The sequence below is a fragment of the Oncorhynchus tshawytscha genome, linkage group LG06 (assembly GCF_018296145.1).
Source record: "Oncorhynchus tshawytscha isolate Ot180627B linkage group LG06, Otsh_v2.0, whole genome shotgun sequence".
In the NCBI taxonomy this organism is placed as follows: domain Eukaryota; kingdom Metazoa; phylum Chordata; class Actinopteri; order Salmoniformes; family Salmonidae; genus Oncorhynchus; species Oncorhynchus tshawytscha.
This window is the reverse complement of record NC_056434.1, coordinates 75,675,069-75,698,843: the sequence shown is the minus strand read 5'-3', so window position 1 is coordinate 75,698,843 and position 23,775 is coordinate 75,675,069. Positions and strand designations below refer to the sequence as shown.

At 41.7% G+C, this 23,775-nt stretch overlaps 1 protein-coding gene across 1 annotated transcript in view; it reads right to left on the bottom strand.

The window, feature by feature from the left end:
• Positions 1–23,775, bottom strand: part of LOC112253543 (formin-2) — a 97,001-nt gene that overhangs the window by 14,360 nt on the left and 58,866 nt on the right. The window contains 1 exon segment of the mRNA XM_042323620.1: positions 23,366–23,417. Within this exon segment, the coding sequence (XP_042179554.1) occupies positions 23,366–23,417 (52 nt within the window).

Here is a 23,775-nt window from a genome sequence, read left to right as displayed (position 1 = left end):
TAAAGGGAGAGAGAGAGAGAGAGAGAAACACATATAGAAAGGGAGAGAGAGAGACAAACACATAAAGAAAGGGAGAGAGAGAGACAAACACAAAGAAAGGGAGAGAGAGACAAACACATAAAGAAAGGGAGAGAGAGACAAACACACAAAGGGAGAAAGAGACAAACACAAAGGGAGAGAGAGAGACAAACACATAAAGGGAGAGAGAGAAACACATAAAGGGAGAGGGAGAGACAACCACAAAGAAAGGGAGAGAGAGACAAACACATAAATAAAGGGAGAGATAGACAAACACAAAGAGAGAGAGAGAGACAAACACATAAAGGGAGAGAGAGAGACAGACACATAAAGGGAGAGAGAGAGACAAACACAAAGAAAGAGAGAGACAAACACAAAGAAAGGGAGAGAGAGACAAACATAAAAGGAGTGAGACAAACACATAAAGGGAGAGAGAGAGACAAACACAAAGAAAGGGAGAGAGAGAGACAAACATAAAGAAAGGGAGAGAGAGACAAACACAAAGGGAGAGAGAGAGAGAGAGACAAACACACAAAGGGAGAGAGAGAGAGACAGACACATAAAGGAGAGAGAGAGACAAACACAAAGAAAGAGAGAGACAAACACAAAGAAAGGGAGAGAGAGACAAACACAAAGAAAGGGAGAGAGAGAGACAAACACAAAGAAAGGGAGAGAGAGACAAACACATAAAGAGAGACAACCACATAAAAAAAGGGAGAGAGAGACAAACACATAAAGGGAGAGAGAGACAAACACAAAGAAAGGGAGAGAGAGACAAACACAAAGAAAGGGAGAGAGAGACAAACACAAAGGGAGAGATAGACAAACACAAAGGGAGAGAGAGAGAGACAAAGACAAAGAAAGGGAGAGAGACAAACACATAAAGTGAGAGAGAGACAAACACATAAAGGGAGAGAGAGAGACAAACACAAAGAAAGGGAGAGAGAGACAAACACAAAGAAAGGGAGAGAGACAAACACAAAGGGAGAGAGAGACAAACACAAAGAAAGGGAGAGAGAGACAAACACAAAGAAAGGGAGAGAGAGACAAACACATAAAAGGAGAGAGACAAACACAAAGAAAGGGAGAGAGCGAGACAAACACATAAAGAAAGGGAGAGAGAGACAAACGCAAAGGGAGAGAGAGAGAGACAAACACACAAAGGGAGAGAGAGAGACAAACACAAAGAAAGGGAGATACAAACACAAAGAAAGGGAAAGAGAGCCAAACACATAAAGGGAGAGAGAGAGACAAACACAAAGAAAGGGAGAGAGAGAGACAAACACAAAGAAAGGGGGAGAGAGACAAACACAAAGAAAGGGAGAGAGAGAGACAAACACATAAAGAAAGGGAGAGAGAGAGACAACACATAAAGAAAGGGAGAGAGAGAGAGAAACACAAAGAATGGGAGAGAGAGAGACAACACATAAAGAAAGGGAGAGAGACAAACACATAAAGAAAGGGAGAGAGAGAGACAAACACATAAAGAAAGGGAGAGAGAGAGACAACACATAAAGAAAGGGAGAGAGACAAACACATAAAGAAAGGGAGAGAGAGAGAGACAAACACAAAGGGAGAGAGAGAGACAAACACACAAAGGGAGAGAGAGACAAACACAAAGAAAGGGAGAGAGATAGAAACACAAAGAAAGGGAGAGAGAGAGACAAAGACATAAAGAAAGGGAGAGAGACAAATACATAAAGGAGAGAGAGAGAGACAAACACAAAGAAAGGAGAGAGAGAGACAAACACATAAAGAAAGGGAGAGAGAAACAAACACATAAAAGGAGAGAGAGAAACACATAAAGGGAGAGGGAGAGACGAACACAAAGAAAGGAGAGAGAGACAAACACATAAATAAAGGAGAGATAGACAAACACAAAGGGAGAGAGAGAGACAAACACATAAAGGAGAGAGAGAGACAGACACATAAAGGGAGAGAGAGACAAACACAAAGAAAGGAGAGAGAGAGACAAACACAAAGAAAGGGAGAGAGAGACAAACACATAAAAGGAGAGAGACAAACACATAAAGGAGAGAGAGAGACAAACACAAAGAAAGGGAGAGAGAGAGACAAACATAAAGAAAGGGAGAGAGACAAACACAAAGGGAGAGAGAGAGAGAGAGACAAACACACAAAGGAGAGAGAGAGACAAACACAAAGAAAGGGAGAGAGAGACAACAAACACAAAGAAAGGGAGAGAGAGACAAACACAAAGGGAGAGAGAGAGAGAGACAAACACACAAAGGAGAGAAGACAAACACAAAGAAAGGAGAGAGAGAGACAAACACAAAGAAAGGAGAGAGAGAGACAAAACAAAGAAAGGGAGAGAGAGACAAACACAAAGGGAAGAGAGAGAGAGACAAACACACAAAGAGAGAGAGACAAACACAAAGAAAGGAGAGAGAGAGACAAACACAAAGAAAGGGAGAGAGAGACAAACACAAAGGGGAGAGAGAGAGAGAGAGACAAACACACAAAGGGAGAGAGAGACAAACACAAAGAAAGGGAGAGAGAGAGACAAACACAAAGAAAGGAGAGAGAGACAAACACAAAGGGAAGAGAGAGAGAGACAAACACACAAAGGGAGAGAGAGACAAACACAAAGAAAGGGAGATAGAGAGACAAACAAAAAAAGGAGAGAGAGAGACAACACATAAAGAAAGGGAGAGAGAGAGACAACACACAAAGAAAGGGAGAGAGACAAACACAAAGAAAGGGAGAGAGAGAGACAACCACATAAACAAAGGAGAGAGAGAGACAAATACATAAAGGAGAGAGAGAGAGAGACAAACACATAAAGAAAGGGAGAGAGAGAGACAAACACATAAAGAAAGGAGAGAGAGACAAACACATAAAGAAAGGAGAGAGAGAGACAAACACACAAAGAAAGGGGAGAGAGAGACAAACACAAAGAAAGGGAGAGACAAACACAAAGAAAGGGAAAGAGAGCCAAACACATAAAGGAGAGAGAGAGACAAACACAAAGAAAGGGAGAGAGAGAGACAAACACAAAGAAAGGGGGAGAGAGACAAACACAAAGAAAGGAGAGAGAGAGACAAACACATAAAGAAAGGAGAGAGAGAGACAACACATAAAGAAAGGAGAGAGAGAGAGAAACACAAAGAATGGGAGAGAGAGAGACAACACAAAGAAAGGGAGAGAGACAAACACATAAAGAAAGGGAGAGAGAGAGACAAACACATAAAGAAAGAGAGAGAGAGACAACACATAAAGAAAGGAGAGAGACAAACACATAAAGAAAGGGAGAGAGAGAGACAAACACAAAGGAGAGAGAGAGACAACACATAAAGAAAGGAGAGAGAGAGACAACACAAAGAAAGGGAGAGAGAGACAAACACATAAAGAAAGGAGAGAGAGAGACAAACACATAAAGAAAGGAGAGAGAGAGACAAACACATAAAGAGAGAGAGAGAGACAAACACAAAGAAAGGAGAGAGAGAGACAAACACATAAAGAAAGGGAGAGAGAGACAAACACATAAAAGGAGAGAGAGAAACACATAAAGGGAGAGGGAGAGACAAACACAAAGAAAGGGAGAGAGAGACAAACACATAAATAAAGGGAGAGAGAGAGACAAACACAAAAGAGAGAGAGAGACAAACACATAAAGGAGAGAGAGAGAGACAGACACATAAAGGAGAGAGAGAGACAAACACAAAGAAAGAGAGAGACAAACACAAAGAAAGGGAGAGAGAGACAAACACAAAAAGGAGAGAGACAAACACATAAAGGGAGAGAGAGAGACAAACACAAAGAAAGGAGAGAGAGAGACAAACATAAAGAAAGGAGAGAGAGACAAACACAAAGGAGAGAGAGAGAGAGACAAACACACAAAAGAGAGAGACAAACACAAAGAAAGGGAGAGAGAGACAAACACAAAGAAAGGAGAGAGAGACAAACACATAAAGAGAGACAAACACATAAAGAAAGGGAGAGAGAGACAAACACATAAAGGGGAGAGAGAGACAAACACAAAGAAAGGAGAGAGAGAGACAAACACATAAAGAAAGGAGAGAGACAAACACATAAAGTGAGAGAGAGACAAACACATAAAAGAGAGAGAGACAAACACAAAGAAAGGGAGAGAGAGACAAACACAAAGAAAGGGAGAGAGAGACAAACACAAAGGAGAGATAGACAAACACAAAGGAGAGAGAGACACACACAAAGGAGAGACAAACACAAAGAAAGGGAGAGAGAGACAAACACAAAAAGGAGAGAGACAAACACAAAGAAAGGGAGAGAGAGACAAACACATAAAGAAAGGGAGAGAGAGACAAACACAAAGGAGAGAGAGAGAGACAAACACACAAAGGGAGAGAGAGAGACAAACACAAAGAAAGGAGAGACAAACACAAAGAAAGGGAAAGAGAGCCAAACACATAAAGGAGAGAGAGAGACAAACACAAAGAAAGGGAGAGAGAGAGACAAACACAAAGAAAGGGGAGAGAGACAAACACAAAGAAAGGAGAGAGAGAGACAAACACATAAAGAAAGGAGAGAGAGAGACAACACATAAAGAAAGGAGAGAGAGAGAGAAACACAAAGAATGGGAGAGAGAGACAAACACATAAAGAAAGGGAGAGAGACAAACACATAAAGAAAGGAGAGAGAGAGACAAACACATAAAGAAAGGGAGAGAGAGAGACAACACATAAAGAAAGGAGAGAGACAAACACATAAAGAAAGGAGAGAGAGAGAGACAAACACAAAGGAGAGAGAGAGACAAACATAAAGAAAGGAGAGAGAGAGACAACACACAAAGAAAGGGAGAGAGAGACAAACACATAAAGAAAGGGAGAGAGAGAGACAAACACATAAAGAAAGGGAGAGAGAGACAAAACACAAAGAGAGAGAGACAAACAAAACAAAGGGAGAGAGAGAGAGACAAACACAAAGAAAGGGAGAGAGAGACAAACACATAAAAGAGAAAGACAAACACATAAAAGGAGAGAGAGAGACAAACACAAAGAAAGGGAGAGAGAGAGACAAACACAAAAAAAAGAGAGAGAGACAAACACAAAAAGAGAGACAAACACAAGAGAGAGAGAGAGACACACAACACAAAAGAGAGACAAACACAAAGAAAGGAGAGAGAGACAAACACATAAAAGAGAGAGAGACAAACACAAAGAAAGGAGAGAGAGAGACAAACACATAAAGAAAGGGAGAGAGAGACAAACACAAAGGGAGAGAGAGAGACAAACACACAAAGGAGAGAGAGAGACAAACACAAAGAAAGGAGAGACAAACACAAAGAAAGGGAGAGAGACAAACACATAAAGGAGAGAGAGAGACAAACACAAAGAAAGGAGAGAGAGACAAACACAAAGAAAGGGGAGAGAGAGACAAACACAAAGAAAGGAGAGAGAGAGACAAACACATAAAGAAAGGGAGAGAGAGACAACACATAAAGAAAGGAGAGAGAGAGAGAAACACAAAGAAGGGAGAGAGAGAGACAAACATAAAGAAAGGGAGAGAGACAAACACACAAAGAAAGGGAGAGAGAGAGACAAACACATAAAGAAAGGGAGAGAGAGAGACAACACATAAAGAAAGGAGAGAGACAAACACACAAAGAAAGGGAGAGAGAGAGAGACAAACACAAAGGAGAGAGAGAGACAAACACATAAAGAAAGGGAGAGAGAGACAAACACAAAGAAAGGAGAGAGAGACAAACACATAAAGAAAGGAGAGAGAGAGACAAACACATAAAGAAAGGGGAGAGAGAGAGACAAACACATAAAGGAGAGAGAGAGAGACAAACACAAAGAAAAGGAGAGAGAGAGACAAACACAAAGAAAGGGAGAGAGAGACAAACACATAAAAGAGAGAGAGACAAACACATAAAGGGAGAGAGAGAGACAAACACAAAGAAAGGAGAGAGAGAGACAAACATAAAGAAAGGGGGAGAGAGAGACAAACACAAAGGAGAGAAGAGAGACAAACACACAAAGGGAGAGAGAGACAAACACAAAGAAAGGGGAGAGAGAGACAAACACAAAGAAAGGGAGAGAGAGACAAACACAAAGGGAGAGAGAGAGAGAGACAAACACACAAAGGGAGAGAGAGACAAACACAAAGAAAGGAGAGAGAGAGACAAACACAAAGAAAGGAGAGAGAGAGACAAACACATAAAGAAAGGGAGAGAGAGACAACACACAAAGAAAGGGAGAGAGACAAACACAAATAAAGGGAGAGAGAGAGACAACCACATAAACAAAGGGAGAGAGAGAGACAAATACATAAAGGGAGAGAGAGAGAGAGACAAACACATAAAGAAAGGGAGAGAGAGAGACAAACACAAAGAAAGGGAGAGAGAGACAAACACAAAGAAAGGGAGAGATAGACAAATACATAAAGGGAGAGAGAGAGACAAACACAAAGAAAGGGAGAGACAAACACAAAGAAAGGGAAAGAGAGCCAAACACATAAAGGGAGAGAGAGAGACAAACACAAAGAAAGGGAGAGAGAGAGAGACAAACACAAAGAAAGGGGGAGAGAGACAAACACAAAGAAAGGGAGAGAGAGAGACAAACACATAAAGAAAGGAGAGAGAGAGACAACACAAAGAAAGGGAGAGAGAGAGAGAAACACAAAGAATGGGAGAGAGAGAGACAACACATAAAGAAAGGGAGAGAGACAAACACATAAAGAAAGGGAGAGAGAGAGACAAACACATAAAGAAAGGGAGAGAGAGACAAACATAAAGAAAGGAAAGAGAGAGACAAACAAACATAAAGAAAGGGAGAGAGAGAGAGACAAACACAAAGGGAGAGAGAGAGACAAAAACACAAAAGGAGAGAGAGACAAACACAAAGAAAGGGAGAGAGATACAAACACAAAGAAAGGGGAGAGAGACAAACACATAAAGAGAGACAACCACATAAAGAAAGGAGAGAGAGACAAACACATAAAGGAGAGAGAGACAAACACAAAGAAAGGAGAGAGAGAGACAAAGACATAAAGAAAGGGAGAGAGACAAACACATAAAGAGAGAGAGAGACAAACACATAAAGGAGAGAGAGAGACAAACACAAAGAAAGGGAGAGAGAGACAAACACAAAGAAAGGAGAGAGAGACAAACACAAAGGGAGAGATAGACAAACACAAAGGGAGAGAGAGACACACACAAAGGAGACGACAAACACAAAGAAAGGGAGAGAGAGACAAACACATAAAAGGAGAGAGACAAACACAAAGAAAGGGAGAGAGCAAGACAAACACATAAAGAAAGGAGAGAGAGACAAAAACAAAGGGGAGAGAGAGAGACAAACACACAAAGGGAGAGAGAGAGACAAACACAAAGAAAGGAGAGACAAACACAAAGAAAGGGAAAGAGAGCCAAACACATAAAGGGAGAGAGAGAGACAAACACAAAGAAAGGGAGAGAGAGAGACAAACACAAAGAAAGGGAGAGAGAGAGACAAACACATAAAGAAAGGGAGAGAGAGAGACAAACACATAAAGAAAGGAGAGAGAGAGAGAAACACAAAGAATGGGAGAGAGAGACAACACATAAAGAAAGGGAGAGAGACAAACACATAAAGAAAGGAGAGAGAGAGACAAACACATAAAGAAAGGGAGAGAGAGAGACAAACACATAAAGAAAGGAGAGAGACAAACACATAAAGTGAGAGAGAGACAAACACATAAAGGAGAGAGAGAGACAAACACAAAGAAAGGAGAGAGAGACAAACACAAAGAAAGGGAGAGAGAGACAAACACAAAGGGAGAGATAGACAAACACAAAGGGAGAGAGAGAGACACACACAAAGGGAGAGAGACAAACACAAAGAAAGGGAGAGAGAGACAAACACATAAAAGGAGAGAGACAAACACAAAGAAAGGGAGAGAGCAAGACAAACACATAAAGAAAGGGAGAGAGAGACAAACGCAAAGGGAGAGAGAGAGAGACAAACACACAAAGGGAGAGAGAGAGACAAACACAAAGAAAGGGAGAGACAAACACAAAGAAAGGGAAAGAGAGCCAAACACATAAAGGGAGAGAGAGAGACAAACACAAAGAAAGGGAGAGAGAGAGACAAACACAAAGAAAGGGAGAGAGAGAGACAAACACATAAAGAAAGGGAGAGAGAGAGACAACACATAAAGAAAGGGAGAGAGACAAACACATAAAGAAAGGGAGAGAGAGAGAGACAAACACAAAGGGAGAGAGAGAGACAACACATAAAGAAAGGGAGAGAGAGAGACAACACACAAAGAAAGGGAGAGAGAGACAAACACATAAAGAAAGGGAGAGAGCGAGACAAACACATAAAGAAAGGGAGAGAGAGAGACAAATACATAAAGGGAGAGAGAGAGAGACAAACACAAAGAAAGGGAGAGAGAGAGACAAACACATAAAGAAAGGGAGAGAGAGACAAACACATAAAAGGAGAGAGAGAAACACATAAAGGGAGAGGGAGAGACAAACACAAAGAAAGGGAGAGAGAGACAAACACATAAATAAAGGGAGAGATAGACAAACACAAAGGGAGAGAGAGAGACAAACACATAAAGGGAGAGAGAGAGAGACAGACACATAAAGGGAGAGAGAGAGACAAACACATAAAGGGAGAGAGAGAGACAAACACAAAGAAAGGGAGAGAGAGAGACAAACATAAAGAAAGTGAGAGAGAGACAAACACAAAGGGAGAGAGAGAGAGAGACAAACACACAAAGGGAGAGAGAGACAAACACAAAGAAAGGGAGAGAGAGAGACAAACACAAAGAAAGGGAGAGAGAGACAAACACATAAAGAGAGACAACCACATAAAGAAAGGGAGAGAGAGACAAACACATAAAGGGAGAGAGAGACAAACACAAAGAAAGGGAGAGAGAGAGACAAAGACATAAAGAAAGGGAGAGAGACAAACACATAAAGTGAGAGAGAGACAAACACATAAAGGGAGAGAGAGAGACAAACACAAAGAAAGGGAGAGAGAGACAAACACAAAGAAAGGGAGAGAGAGACAAACACAAAGGGAGAGATAGACAAACACAAAGGGAGAGAGAGAGACACACACAAAGGGAGAGAGACAAACACAAAGAAAGGGAGAGAGAGACAAACACATAAAAGGAGAGAGACAAACACAAAGAAAGGGAGAGAGCGAGACAAACACATAAAGAAAGGGAGAGAGAGACAAACGCAAAGGGAGAGAGAGAGAGACAAACACACAAAGGGAGAGAGAGAGACAAACACAAAGAAAGGGAGAGAGAGAGACAAACACAAAGAAAGGGGGAGAGAGAAAACACAAAGAAAGGGGAGAGAGAGACAAACACATAGAGAAAGGGAGAGAGAGAGAGAAACACAAAGAATGGGGAGAGAGAGACAAACACATAAAGAAAGGAGAGAGAGAGACAACACATAAAGAAAGGGAGAGAGAGAGACAAACACAAAGAAAGGGGGAGAGAGACAAACACAAAGAAAGGGAGAGAGAGAGACAACACAAAGAAAGGGAGAGAGAGAGAAACACAAAGAATGGGAGAGAGAGAGACAACACAAAGAAAGGGAGAGAGACAAACACAAAGAAAGGGAGAGAGAGAGACAAACACATAAAGAAAGGGAGAGAGAGAGACAACACATAAAGAAAGGGAGAGAGACAAACACATAAAGAAAGGAGAGAGAGAGAGACAAACACAAAGGGAGAGAGAGAGACAACACATAAAGAAAGGGAGAGAGAGAGACAACACACAAAGAAAGGGAGAGAGAGACAAACACATAAAGAAAGGGAGAGAGAGAGACAAACACATAAAGAAAGGGAGAGAGAGAGACAAATACATAAAGGGAGAGAGAGAGAGACAAACACAAAGAAAGGGAGAGAGAGAGACAAACACATAAAGAAAGGGAGAGAGAGACAAACACATAAAAGGAGAGAGAGAAACACATAAAGGGAGAGGGAGAGACGAACACAAAGAAAGGGAGAGAGAGACAAACACATAAATAAAGGGAGAGATAGACAAACACAAAGGGAGAGAGAGAGACAAACACATAAAGGAGAGAGAGAGAGACAGACACATAAAGGGAGAGAGAGAGACAAACACAAAGAAAGGGAGAGAGAGAGACAAACACAAAGAAAGGGAGAGAGAGACAAACACATAAAAGGAGAGAGACAAACACATAAAGGGAGAGAGAGAGACAAACACAAAGAAAGGGAGAGAGAGAGACAAACATAAAGAAAGGGAGAGAGAGACAAACACAAAGGGAGAGAGAGAGAGAGACAAACACACAAAGGGAGAGAGAGACAAACACAAAGAAAGGGAGAGAGAGACAAAACACAAAGAAAGGGAGAGAGAGAGACAAACACAAAGAAAGGGAGAGAGAGACAAACACATAAAGGGAGAGAGAGAGAGACAAACACACATAGAAAGGGAGAGAGAGAGACAAACACAAAGAAAGGAGAGAGAGAGACAAACACAAAGGGAGAGAGAGAGACAAACACATAAAGAAAGGGAGAGAGAGACAAACACATAAAGAAAGGGAGAGAGAGACAAACACAAAGGGAGAGAGAGACAAACACAAAGGAGAGAGAGAGACAAACACATAATAAGGAGAGAGAGAGACAAACACAAAGAAAGGAGAGAGAGAGACAAACACAAAGAAAGGAGAGAGAGACAAACACATAAAAGGAGAGAGACAAACACATAAAGGGAGAGAGAGAGACAAACACAAAGAAAGGGAGAGAGAGAGACAAACATAAAGAAAGGGAGAGAGAGACAAACACAAAGGAGAGAGAGAGAGAGACAAACACACAAAGGGAGAGAGAGACAAACACAAAGATAGGGAGAGAGAGAGACAAACACAAAGAAAGGAGAGAGAGACAAACACATAAAGAGAGACAACACATAAAGAAAGGGAGAGAGAGACAAACACATAAAGGAGAGAGAGACAAACACAAAGAAAGGGGAGAGAGAGAGACAAAGACATAAAGAAAGGGAGAGAGACAAACACATAAAGTGAGAGAGAGACAAACACAAAGGAGAGAGAGAGACAAACACAAAGAAAGGGAGAGAGAGACAAACACAAAGGGAGAGATAGACAAACACAAAGGGAGAGAGAGAGACAAACACAAAGAAAGGGAGAGAGAGACAAACACAAAGGGAGAGAGAGACAAACACAAAGGGAGAGAGAGAGACAAACACAAAGAAAGGGAGAGAGAGACAAACACAAAGGGAGAGAGAGAGACACACACATAAAGGGAGAGAGACAAACACAAAGAAAGGGAGAGAGAGACAAACACAAAGAAAGGGAGAGAGAGACAAACACATAAAAGGAGAGAGACAAACACAAAGAAAGGGAGAGAGCGAGACAAACACATAAAGAAAGGGAGAGAGAGACAAACACAAAGGGAGAGAGAGAGAGACAAACACACAAAGGGAGAGAGAGAGACAAACACAAAGAAAGGGAGAGAGAGAGAGACAGACACATAAAGGGAGAGAGAGAGACAAACACAAAGAAAGGGAGAGAGAGAGACAAACACAAAGAAAGGGAGAGAGAGACAAACACATAAAAGGAGAGAGACAAACACATAAAGGGAGAGAGAGAGACAAACACAAAGAAAGGGAGAGAGAGACAAACATAAAGAAAGGAGAGAGAGACAAACACAAAGGAAGAGAGAGAGAGAACAAACACACAAAGGGAGAGAGACAAACACAAAGAAAGGAGAGAGAGAGACAAACACAAAGAAAGGGAGAGAGAGACAAACACAAAAGAGAGAGAGAGAGAGAGACAAACACACAAAAGGAGAGAGAGACAAACACAAAGAAAGGAGAGAGAGAGACAAACACAAAGAAAGGGAGAGAGAGAGACAAACAAAGAAAAGAAAGGGAGATGGAGAGACAAACACAAAGGGAGAGAGAGAGAGAGACAAACACACAAAGGAGAGAGAGACAAACACAAAGAAAGGGAGAGAGAGAGACAAACACAAAGAAAGGGAGAGAGAGACAAACACATAAAGAAAGGAGAGAGAGAGACAAACATAAAGAAAGGAGAGAGAGACAAACACAAAGGATAGGAGAGAGAGAGACAAACAAACACACAAAGGGAGAGAGAGACAAACACAAAGAAAGGAGAGAGAGAGACAAACACAAAGAAAGGGAGAGAGAGACAAACACAAAAAGAGAGAGAGAGACAAACACACAAAGGGAGAGAGAGACAAACACAAAGAAAGGGAGAGAGAGAGACAAACACAAAGAAAGGGAGAGAGAGAGACAAACATAAAGAAAGGGAGAGAGAGAGACAAAACATAAACAAAGGGAGAGAGAGACAAACACATAAAGAAAGAGAGAGAGAGACAAACACATAAAGAAAGGGAGAGAGAGAGACAAACACACAAAGAAAGGAGAGAGAGACAAACACACAGAAAGGAGAGAGAGAGACAAACACACAAAGAAAGGGGAGAGAGAGACAAACACAAAGAAAGGGAGAGAGAGACAAACACAAAGAAAGGGGAGAGAGAGACAAACACATAAGAAAGGGAGAGAGAGACAAACACATAAAGAAAGGGAGAGAGAGAGACAAACACATAAAGAAAGGGAGAGAGAGAGACAAACACATAAAGAAAGGGAGAGAGAGACAAACACAAAGAAAGGGAGAGAGAGACAAACACAAAGGGAGAGAGAGACAAACACAAAGGGAGAGAGAGAGACAAACACATAAAGAAAGGAGAGAGAGAAACATAAAGGGAGAGGGAGAGACAAACACAAAGAAAGGGAGAGAGAGACAAACACATAAATAAAAGGGAGAGAGAGACAAACACAAAGGACAAACACAAAGAGAGAGACAAACACAAAGGAGAGAGAGAGACAGACACATAAAGGGAGAGACAAGACAAACACAAAGAAAGGGAGAGAGAGAGACAAACACAAAGAAAGGGGAGAGAGAGACAAACACATAAAAGGAGAGAGACAAACACATAAAGGGAGAGAGAGACAAACACAAAGAAAGGGAGAGAGAGACAAACATAAAGAAAGGGAGAGAGAAAACACAAAGGAGAGAGAAAGACAAACACACAAAGGAGAGAGAGAGACAAACACAAAGAAAGGGAGAGAGAGACAAACACAAAGAAAGGAGAGAGAGACAAACACAAAGGAGAGAGAGAAACACACATAAAGGGAGAGAGACAAACACAAAGAAAGACAAACACAAAGAAAGGGAGAGAGAGACAAACACAAAGAAAGAGAGAGACAAACACATAAAAGAGAGAGACAAACACAAAGAAAGGGGAGAGAGAGACAAACACATAAAGAAAGGGAGAGAGAGACAAACACAAAGGGAGAGAGAGAGACAAACACACAAAGGGAGAGAGAGACAAACACAAAGAAAGGGAGAGAGAGAGACAGACACATAAAGGGAGAGAGAGAGACAAACACAAAGAAAGGGAGAGAGAGAGACAAACACAAAGAAAGGGAGAGAGAGACAAACACATAAAAGGAGAGAGACAAACACATAAAGGAGAGAGAGAGACAAACACAAAGAAAGGAGAGAGAGAGACAAACATAAAGAAAGGGAGAGAGAGACAAACACAAAGGAAGAGAGAGAGAGACAAACACACAAAGGGAGAGAGACAAACACAAAGAAAGGGAGAGAGAGAGACAAACACAAAGAAAGGGAGAGAGAGACAAACACAAAGGGAGAGAGAGAGAGAGAGACAAACACACAAAGGGAGAGAGAGACAAACACAAAGAAAGGAGAGAGAGAGACAAACACAAAGAAAGGGAGAGAGAGAGACAAACAAAGAAAGGGAGATGGAGAGACAAACACAAAGGGAGAGAGAGAGAGAGACAAACACACAAAGGGAGAGAGAGACAAACACAACGAAAGGGAGAGAGAGAGACAAACACAAAGAAAGGGAGAGAGAGAGACAAACATAAAGAAAGGGAGAGAGAGAGACAACACATAAAGAAAGGAGAGAGAGACAAACACAAAGGGATAGAGAGAGAGAGAGATACAAACACACAAAGGGAGAGAGAGACAAACACAAAGAAAGGGAGAGAGAGAGACAAACACAAAGAAAGGGAGAGAGAGACAAACACAAAGGGAGAGAGAGAGAGACAAACACACAAAGGGAGAGAGAGACAAACACAAAGAAAGGGAGAGAGAGACAAACACAAAGAAAGGGAGAGAGAGAGACAAACATAAAGAAAGGGAGAGAGAGAGACAAACACATAAACAAAGGGAGAGAGAGAGACAAATACATAAAGGGAGAGAGAGAGAGAGACAAACACATAAAGAAAGGGAGAGAGAGAGACAAACACATAAAGAAAGGGAGAGAGAGACAAACACATACAGAAAGGGAGAGAGAGAGACAAACACACAAAGAAAGGGAGAGAGAGAGACAAACACAAAGAAAGGGAGAGAGAGACAAACACATATAGAAAGGGAGAGAGAGAGACAAACACATATAGAAAGGGAGAGAGAGAGACAAACACATAAAGAAAGGGAGAGAGAGAGACAAACACATAAAGGGAGAGAGAGAGAGACAAACACATAAAGAAAGGGAGAGAGAGACAAACACAAAGAAAGGGAGAGAGAGACAAACACAAAGGGAGAGAGAGACAAACACAAAGGGAGAGAGAGAGACAAACACATAAAGGGAGAGAGAGAAACACATAAAGGGAGAGGGAGAGACAAACACAAAGAAAGGGAGAGAGAGACAAACACATAAATAAAGGGAGAGATAGACAAACACAAAGGTAGAGAGAGAGACAAACACAAAGGGAGAGAGAGAGAGACAGACACATAAAGGGAGAGAGAGAGACAAACACAAAGAAAGGGAGAGAGAGAGACAAACACAAAGAAAGGGAGAGAGAGACAAACACATAAAAGGAGAGAGACAAACACATAAAGGGAGAGAGAGAGACAAACACAAAGAAAGGGAGAGAGAGAGACAAACATAAAGAAAGGGAGAGAGAAAAACACAAAGGGAGAGAGAGAAAGAGACAAACACACAAAGGGAGAGAGAGACAAACACAAAGAAAGGGAGAGAGAGAGACAAACACAAAGAAAGGGAGAGAGAGAGACAACACATAAAGAAAGGGAGAGAGAGAGACAACACACAAAGAAAGGGAGAGAGACAAACACAAAGAAAGGGAGAGAGAGAGACAAACACATAAACAAAGGGAGAGAGAGAGACAAACACATAAAGAAAGGGAGAGAGAGACAAACACATAAAGAAAGGGAGAGAGAGACAAACACACAAAGAAAGGGAGAGAGAGAGACAAACACAAAGAAAGGGGAGAGAGACAAATACATAAAGGAGAGAGAGAGAGACAAACACATATAGAAAGGGAGAGAGAGAGACAAACACATAAAGAAAGGAGAGAGAGAGACAAACACATAAAGGAGAGAGAGAGACAAACACATAAAGAAAGGGAGAGAGAGACAAACACATAAAGAAAGGGAGAGAGAGACAAACACAAAGGGAGAGAGAGGCAAACACAAAGGAGAGAGAGAGACAAACACATAATAAGGAGAGAGAGAGAGACAAACACAAAGAAAGGGAGAGAGAGAGACAAACACAAAGAAAGGGAGAGAGAGACAAACACATAAAAGGAGAGAGACAAACACATAAAGGGAGAGAGAGAGACAAACACAAAGAAAGGGAGAGAGAGAGACAAACATAAAGAAAGGGAGAGAGAGACAAACACAAAGGGAGAGAGAGAGAGAGACAAACACACAAAGGGAGAGAGAGACAAACACAAAGATAGGGAGAGAGAGAGACAAACACAAAGAAAGGGAGAGAGAGACAAACACATAAAGAGAGACAACCACATAAAGAAAGGGAGAGAGAGACAAACACATAAAGGGAGAGAGAGACAAACACAAAGAAAGGGAGAGAGAGAGAGACAAAGACATAAAGAAAGGGAGAGAGACAAACACATAAAGTGAGAGAGAGACAAACACAAAGGGAGAGAGAGAGACAAACACAAAGAAAGGGAGAGAGAGACAAACACAAAGGGAGAGATAGACAAACACAAAGGGAGAGAGAGAGACACACACATAAAGGGAGAGAGACAAACACAAAGAAAGGGAGAGAGAGAGACAAACACAAAGAAAGGGAGAGAGAGACAAACACATAAAAGGAGAGAGACAAACACAAAGAAAGGGAGAGAGCGAGACAAACACATAAAGAAAGGGAGAGAGAGACAAACACATGAAGGGAGAGAGAGACAAACACAAAGAAAGGGAGAGAGAGAGAGACAAAGACATAAAGAAAGGGAGAGAGACAAACACATAAAGTGAGAGAGAGACAAACACAAAGGAGAGAGAGAGACAAACACAAAGAAAGGAGAGAGAGACAAACACAAAGGGAGAGATAGACAAACACAAAGGAGAGAGAGAGACACACACATAAAGGGGAGAGAGACAAACACAAAGAAAGGAGAGAGAGAGACAAACACAAAGAAAGGAGAGAGAGACAAACACAAAGGGAGAGAGAGAGAGACAAACACACAAAGGGAGAGAGAGACAAACACAAAGAAAGGGAGAGAGAGAGAGACAAACACAAAGAAAGGGAGAGAGAGAGACAAACATAAAGAAAGGGAGAGAGAGACAAACACAAAGGGAGAGAGAGAGAGAGACAAACACACAAAGGGAGAGAGAGACAAACACAAAGAAAGGGAGAGAGAGAGACAAACACAAAGAAAGGGAGAGACAAACACAAAGAAAGGGAAAGAGAGCCAAACACATAAAAGGAGAGAGACAAACAGAAAGAAAGGGAGAGAGAGAGACAAACACAAAGAAAGGGGGAGAGAGACAAACACAAAGAAAGGGAGCGAGAGAGAGACAAACACATAAAGAAAGGGAGAGAGAGAGACAACACAAAGAAAGGGAGAGAGAGAGAGAAACACAAAGAATGGGAGAGAGAGAGACAACATATAAAGAAAGGGAGAGAGACAAACACATAAAGAAAGGGAGAGACAGAGAGAGAATCACAAAGGGAGAGAGAGAGACAACACAAAGAAAGGGAGAGAGAGAGACAACACATAAAGAAAGGGAGAGAGAGAGACAACACACAAAGAAAGGGAGAGAGACAAACACAAAGAAAGGGAGAGAGAGAGACAAACACATAAACAAAGGGAGAGAGAGACAAATACATAAAGGGAGAGAGAGAGAGACAAACACATAAAGAAAGGGAGAGAGAGAGACAAACACATAAAGAAAGGAGAGAGAGACAAACACATACAGAAAGGGGAGAGAGAGACAAACACACAAAGAAAGGGAGAGAGAGAGACAAACACAAAGAAAGGGAGAGAGAGACAAACACATATAGAAAGGAGAGAGAGAGACAAACACATATAGAAAGGAGAGAGAGAGACAAACACATAAAGAAAGGGAGAGAGAGAGACAAACACATAAAGGGAGAGAGAGAGACAAACACATAAAGAAAGGAGAGAGAGACAAACACAAAGAAAGGAGAGAGAGACAAACACAAAGGGAGAGAGAGACAAACACAAAGGGAGAGAGAGAGACAAACACATAAAGGGAGAGAGAGAAACACATAAAGGGAGAGGGAGAGACAAACACAAAGAAAGGGAGCGAGAGACAAACACATAAATAAAGGGAGAGATAGACAAACACAAAGAAAGGGAGAGAGAGAGACAAACACAAAGAAAGGGGGAAAGAGACAAACACAAAGAAAGGAAGAGAGAGAGAGACAAACACAAAGAAAGGGAGAGAGACAACACAAAGGGAGAGAGAGACAAACACAAAGGGAGAGAGAGAGAGACAGACACATAAAGGGAGAGAGAGAGACAAACACAAAGAAAGGGAGAGAGAGAGACAAACACAAAGAAAGGGAGAGAGAGACAAACACATAAAAGGAGAGAGACAAACACATAAAGGGAGAGAGAGAGACAAACACAAAGAAAGGGAGAGAGAGAGACAAACATAAAGAAAGGGAGAGAGAAAAACACAAAGGGAGAGAGAGAGAGAGACAAACACACAAAGGGAGAGAGAGACAAACACAAAGAAAGGGAGAGAGAGAGACAAACACATAAAGGGAGAGAGAGACAAACACAAAGGGAGAGAGAGACAAACACAAAGGGAGAGAGAGAGACAGACACAAAGGGAGAGAGACAAACACAAAGAAAGGGAGAGAGAGACATACACAAATAAAGGGAGAGAGAGACAAACACATAAAAGGAGAGAGACAAACACAAAGAAAGGGAGAGAGCGAGACAAACACATAAAGAAAGGGAGAGAGAGACAAACACAAAAGGGAGAGAGAGAGACAAACACACAAAGGGAGAGAGAGAGACAAACACAAAGAAAGGGAGAGACAAACACAAAGAAAGGGAAAGAGAGCCAAACACATAAAAGGAGAGAGACAAACACAAAGAAAGGGAGAGAGAGAGACAAACACAAAGAAAGGGGGAAAGAGACAAACACAAAGAAAGGAAGAGAGAGAGACAAACACATAAAGGGAGAGAGAGACAAACACATAAAGGGAGAGAGAGACAAACACAAAGAAAGGGAGAGAGAGAGACAAACACATAAGGGGAGAGTGAGAGACAAACACATAAAGAAAGGGAGAGAGAGACAAACACATAAAGGGAGAGAGAGAGACACAAAGAAAGGGAGAGAGCGAGACAAACACATAAAGAAAGGGAGAGAGAGACAAACACAAAGGGAGAGAGAGAGACAACACACAAAGGGGAGAGAGAGAGACAAACACACAAAGGGAGAGAGAGAGACAAACACACAAAGGGAGAGAGAGAGACAAACACAAAGAAAGGGAGAGAGAGACAAACACATAAAAGGAGAGAGACAAACACAAAGAAAGGGTGAGAGTGAGACAAACACATAAAGAAAGGGAGAGAGAGACAAGACAAACACACAAAGGAGAGAGAGAGACAAACACATAAAGGGAGAGAGAGACAAACACAAAGAAAGGGAGAGAGAGAGACAAACACATAAAGGGAGAGAGAGACAAACACAAAGAAAGGGAGAGAGAGAGACAAACACATAAGGGGAGAGTGAGAGACAAACACATAAAGAAAGGGAGAGAGAGACAAACACATAAAGGAGAGAGAGAGACACAAAGAAAGGGAGAGAGCGAGACAAACACATAAAGAAAGGAGAGAGAGACAAACACAAAGGGAGAGAGAGAGAGACAAACACACAAAGGAGAGAGAGAGACAAACACACAAAGGAGAGAGAGAGACAAACACACAAAGGGAGAGAGAGAGACAAACACAAAGAAAGGGAGAGAGAGACAAACACATAAAAGGAGAGAGACAAACACAAAGAAAGGGTGAGAGTGAGACAAACACATAAAGAAAGGGAGAGAGAGACAAGACAAACACACAAAGGAGAGAGAGAGACAAACACACAAAGGGAGAGAGAGACAAACACAAAGAAAGGGAGAGACAAACACAAAGAAAGGGAAAGAGAGCCAAACACACAAAGGGAGAGAGAGACAAACACAAAGAAAGGGGGAGAGAGACAAACACATAAAGAAAAAGGGAGAGAGAGAGAAACACAAAGAATGGGAGAGAGAGAGACAACACATAAAGAAAGGGAGAGAGACAAACACATAAAGAAAGGGAGAGAGAGAGACAAACACAAAGAAAGGGAGAGAGAGAGACAACACAAAGAAAGGGAGAGAGACAAACACATAAAGAAAGGGAGAGAGAGAGACAAACACAAAGGGAGAGAGAGAGACAACACAAAGAAAGGAGAGAGAGACAACACATAAAGAAAGGGAGAGAGAGACAAACACATAAAGAAAGGGAGAGAGAGAGAGAAACACAAAGAATGGGAGAGAGAGAGACAACACAAAGAAAGAGAGAGAGAGAGACAAACACATAAAGAAAGGGAGAGAGAGAGACAAACACAAAGAAAGGGAGAGAGAGAGACAACACAAAGAAAAGGAGAGAGACAAACACATAAAGAAAGGGAGAGAGAGAGAGACAAACACAAAGGGAGAGAGAGAGACAACACAAAGAAATGGAGAGAGAGACAACACATAAAGAAAGGGAGAGAGAGAGAAAACACACAAAGAAAGGGAGAGAGAGACACACATAAAGAAAGGGAGAGAGAGACAAACACATAAAGAAAGGGAGAGAGAGAGACAAACACATAAAGAAAGGGAGAGAGAGAGACAAACACAAAGAAAGGGAGAGAGAGAGACAAACACATAAAGGGAGAGAGAGAGACAAACACAAAGAAAGGGAGAGAGAGACAAACACAAAGAAAGGGGGAGAGAGACAACCACAAAGAAAGGGAGAGAGAGAGACAAACACATAAAGAAAGGGAGAGAGAGAGACAAACACATAAAGAAAGGGAGAGAGAGAGACAAACACATAAAGGGAGAGAGAGAGACAAACACATAAAGGGAGAGAGAGAGACAAACACAAAGGGAGAGAGAGAGACCAACACAAAAAAGGGAGAGAGAGACAAACACAAAGGGAGAGAGAGAGAGACAAACACTTAAAGAAAGGGAGAGAGAGACAAACAGAAAGGGAGAGAGAGAGAGAGACAAACACATAAAGAAAGGGAGAGAGAGAGACAAACAGAAAGGGAGAGGGAGAGAGAGAGAGACAAACACTTAAAGAATGGCAGAGAGAGAGACAAGCACATAAAGAAAGGGAGAGAGAGACAAACACAAAGGGAGAGAGAGACAAACACAAAGAAAGGGAGAGAGAGAGACAAACACATAAAGAAAGGGAGAGAGAGAGACAAACACATAAAGAAAGGGAGAGAGAGAGAGACAAACACATAAAGGGAGAGAAAGAGAGAGAGACAAACACAAAGAAAGGGAGAGAGAGAGAGACAAACACAAAGGGAGAGAGAGAGACAAACACACAAAGGGAGAGAGAGAGACAAACACAAAGAAAGGGAGAGACAAACACAAAGAAAGGGAAAGAGAGCCAAACACATAAAAGGAGAGAGACAAACACAAAGAAAGGGAGAGAGAGAGACAAACACAAAGAAAGGGGGAAAGAGACAAACACAAAGAAAGGAAGAGAGAGAGAGACAAACACAAAGAAAGGGAGAGAGAGAGACAAACACATAAAGGGAGAGAGAGACAAACACAAAGAAAGGGAGAGAGAGAGACAAACACATAAGGGGAGAGTGAGAGACAAACACATAAAGAAAGGGAGAGAGAGAGACAAACACATAAAGGGAGAGAGAGAGACACAAAGAAAGGGAGAGAGCGAGACAAACACATAAAGAAAGGGAGAGAGAGACAAACACAAAGGGAGAGAGAGAGAGACAAACACACAAAGGGAGAGAGAGAGACAAACACACAAAGGGAGAGAGAGAGACAAACACACAAAGGGAGAGAGAGAGACAAACACAAAGAAAGGGAGAGAGAGACAAACACATAAAAGGAGAGAGACAAACACAAAGAAAGGGTGAGAGTGAGACAAACACATAAAGAAAGGGAGAGAGAGACAAGACAAACACACAAAGGGAGAGAGAGAGACAAACACACAAAGGGAGAGAGAGAGACAAACACAAAGAAAGGGAGAGACAAACACAAAGAAAGGGAAAGAGAGCCAAACACACAAAGGGAGAGAGAGAGACAAACACAAAGAAAGGGGGAGAGAGACAAACACATAAAGAAAGGGAGAGAGAGAGAGAAACACAAAGAATGGGAGAGAGAGAGACAACACATAAAGAAAGGGAGAGAGACAAACACATAAAGAAAGGGAGAGAGAGAGAGACAAACACAAAGGGAGAGAGAGAGACAACACAAAGAAAGGAGAGAGAGACAACACATAAAGAAAGGGAGAGAGAGACAAACACATAAAGAAAGGGAGAGAGAGAGAGAAACACAAAGAATGGGAGAGAGAGAGACAACACAAAGAAAGAGAGAGAGAGAGACAAACACAAAGAAAGGGAGAGAGAGAGACAAACACATAAAGAAAGGGAGAGAGAGAGACAACACAAAGAAAAGGAGAGAGACAAACACATAAAGAAAGGGAGAGAGAGAGAGACAAACACAAAGGGAGAGAGAGAGACAACACAAAGAAAGGAGAGAGAGACAACACAAAGAAAGGGAGAGAGAGAGAAAACACACAAAGAAAGGGAGAGAGAGACACACAAAGAAAGGGAGAGAGAGACAAACACATAAAGAAAGGGAGAGAGAGAGACAAACACATAAAGAAAGGGAGAGAGAGAGACAAACACAAAGAAAGGGAGAGAGAGAGACAAACACATAAAGGGAGAGAGAGAGACAAACACAAAGAAAGGGAGAGAGAGACAAACACAAAGAAAGGGGGAGAGAGACAACCACAAAGAAAGGGAGAGAGAGACAAACACATAAAGAAAGGAGAGAGAGAGACAAACACATAAAGAAAGGGAGAGAGAGAGACAAACACATAAAGGGAGAGAGAGAGACAAACACATAAAGGAGAGAGAGAGACAAACACAAAGGGAGAGAGAGAGACCAACACAAAAAAGGGAGAGAGAGACAAACACAAAGGGAGAGAGAGAGACAAACACTTAAAGAAAGGGAGAGAGAGACAAACAGAAAGGGAGAGAGAGAGAGAGACAAACACTTAAAGAAAGGGAGAGAGAGAGACAAACAGAAAGGGAGAGGGAGAGAGAGAGAGACAAACACTTAAAGAATGGCAGAGAGAGAGACAAGCACATAAAGAAAGGGAGAGAGAGACAAACACAAAGGGAGAGAGAGACAAACACAAAGAAAGGGAGAGAGAGAGACAAACACAAAGAAAGGGAGAGAGAGAGACAAACACATAAAGAAAGGGAGAGAGAGAGAGACAAACACATAAAGGGAGAGAAAGAAAGGGAGAGAGAGAGAGACAAACACAAAGGGAGAGAGAGAGAGACAAACACTTAAAGAAAGGGAGAGAGAGAGACAAAGACATAAAGGGAGAGAGAGAGAGACAAACACTTAAAGAAAGGGTGAGAGAGAGACAAACACATAAAGAAAGGGAGAAAGAGAGAGACAAACAGGAGAGAAAGATAAATAGAGGAAGAGAGAGCACACGTGAAAGTGACAAATGCCCTGGTTTTGTGCTTGATCAATACCCGGGAGTTTGGAGGGAACACATTCCTGCCTAGTGTTAACAGAAGCCTGGAGCCAACGCTGTCTACTCTGTCTCTGCTTGGATAAACAACCCAGACACTGGATGTCTTCAGTCTATCACAGGAGCCACAGTAAAGGACATCTATAGGTAGAGGTACATGTTCCATGTAGCCTGGGGATCTAAACATTGATGAAGGACAGTAAAGAGTGAATTTAGCTGATACTTTTGTAAGCTGTACTTACAAAATGATCATTGTCACAATGTTATCATACTGAAGCTCTAACAGCTGAAAAAATACAATCAGGTGTATTCTTACATCTTATGAGTGTTCTCTAGTTGTGTTTCTTGTGCCTCCAGATCAGTTTTTGCTGTGAGAGAAAAAATAGTCAGAATATAGGCATAATAAGCCACTCAACAGGACAACATCATACAGTAGGCAAAGTTCAGCAGTAATGGATCATTATAGAAACATGTTGCACTCCATCCCATGAGCTACTGTAGTTACCAGTTCAGTTACTATGGACAACATGAAGATACAATGCGATGATGATAACAATGTGGCCGGTTACACATAAGCCATAAACGGTTTAATTATTGGTATTGATAAATACGCTACAAAAGTATGTGGACACCCCTTCAAATGAGTGGATTCTGCTATTTCAGTCACACTCATTGCTGACAGGTGTATAAAATTGAGCACACAGCCATGCAATCTCCATAGACAAA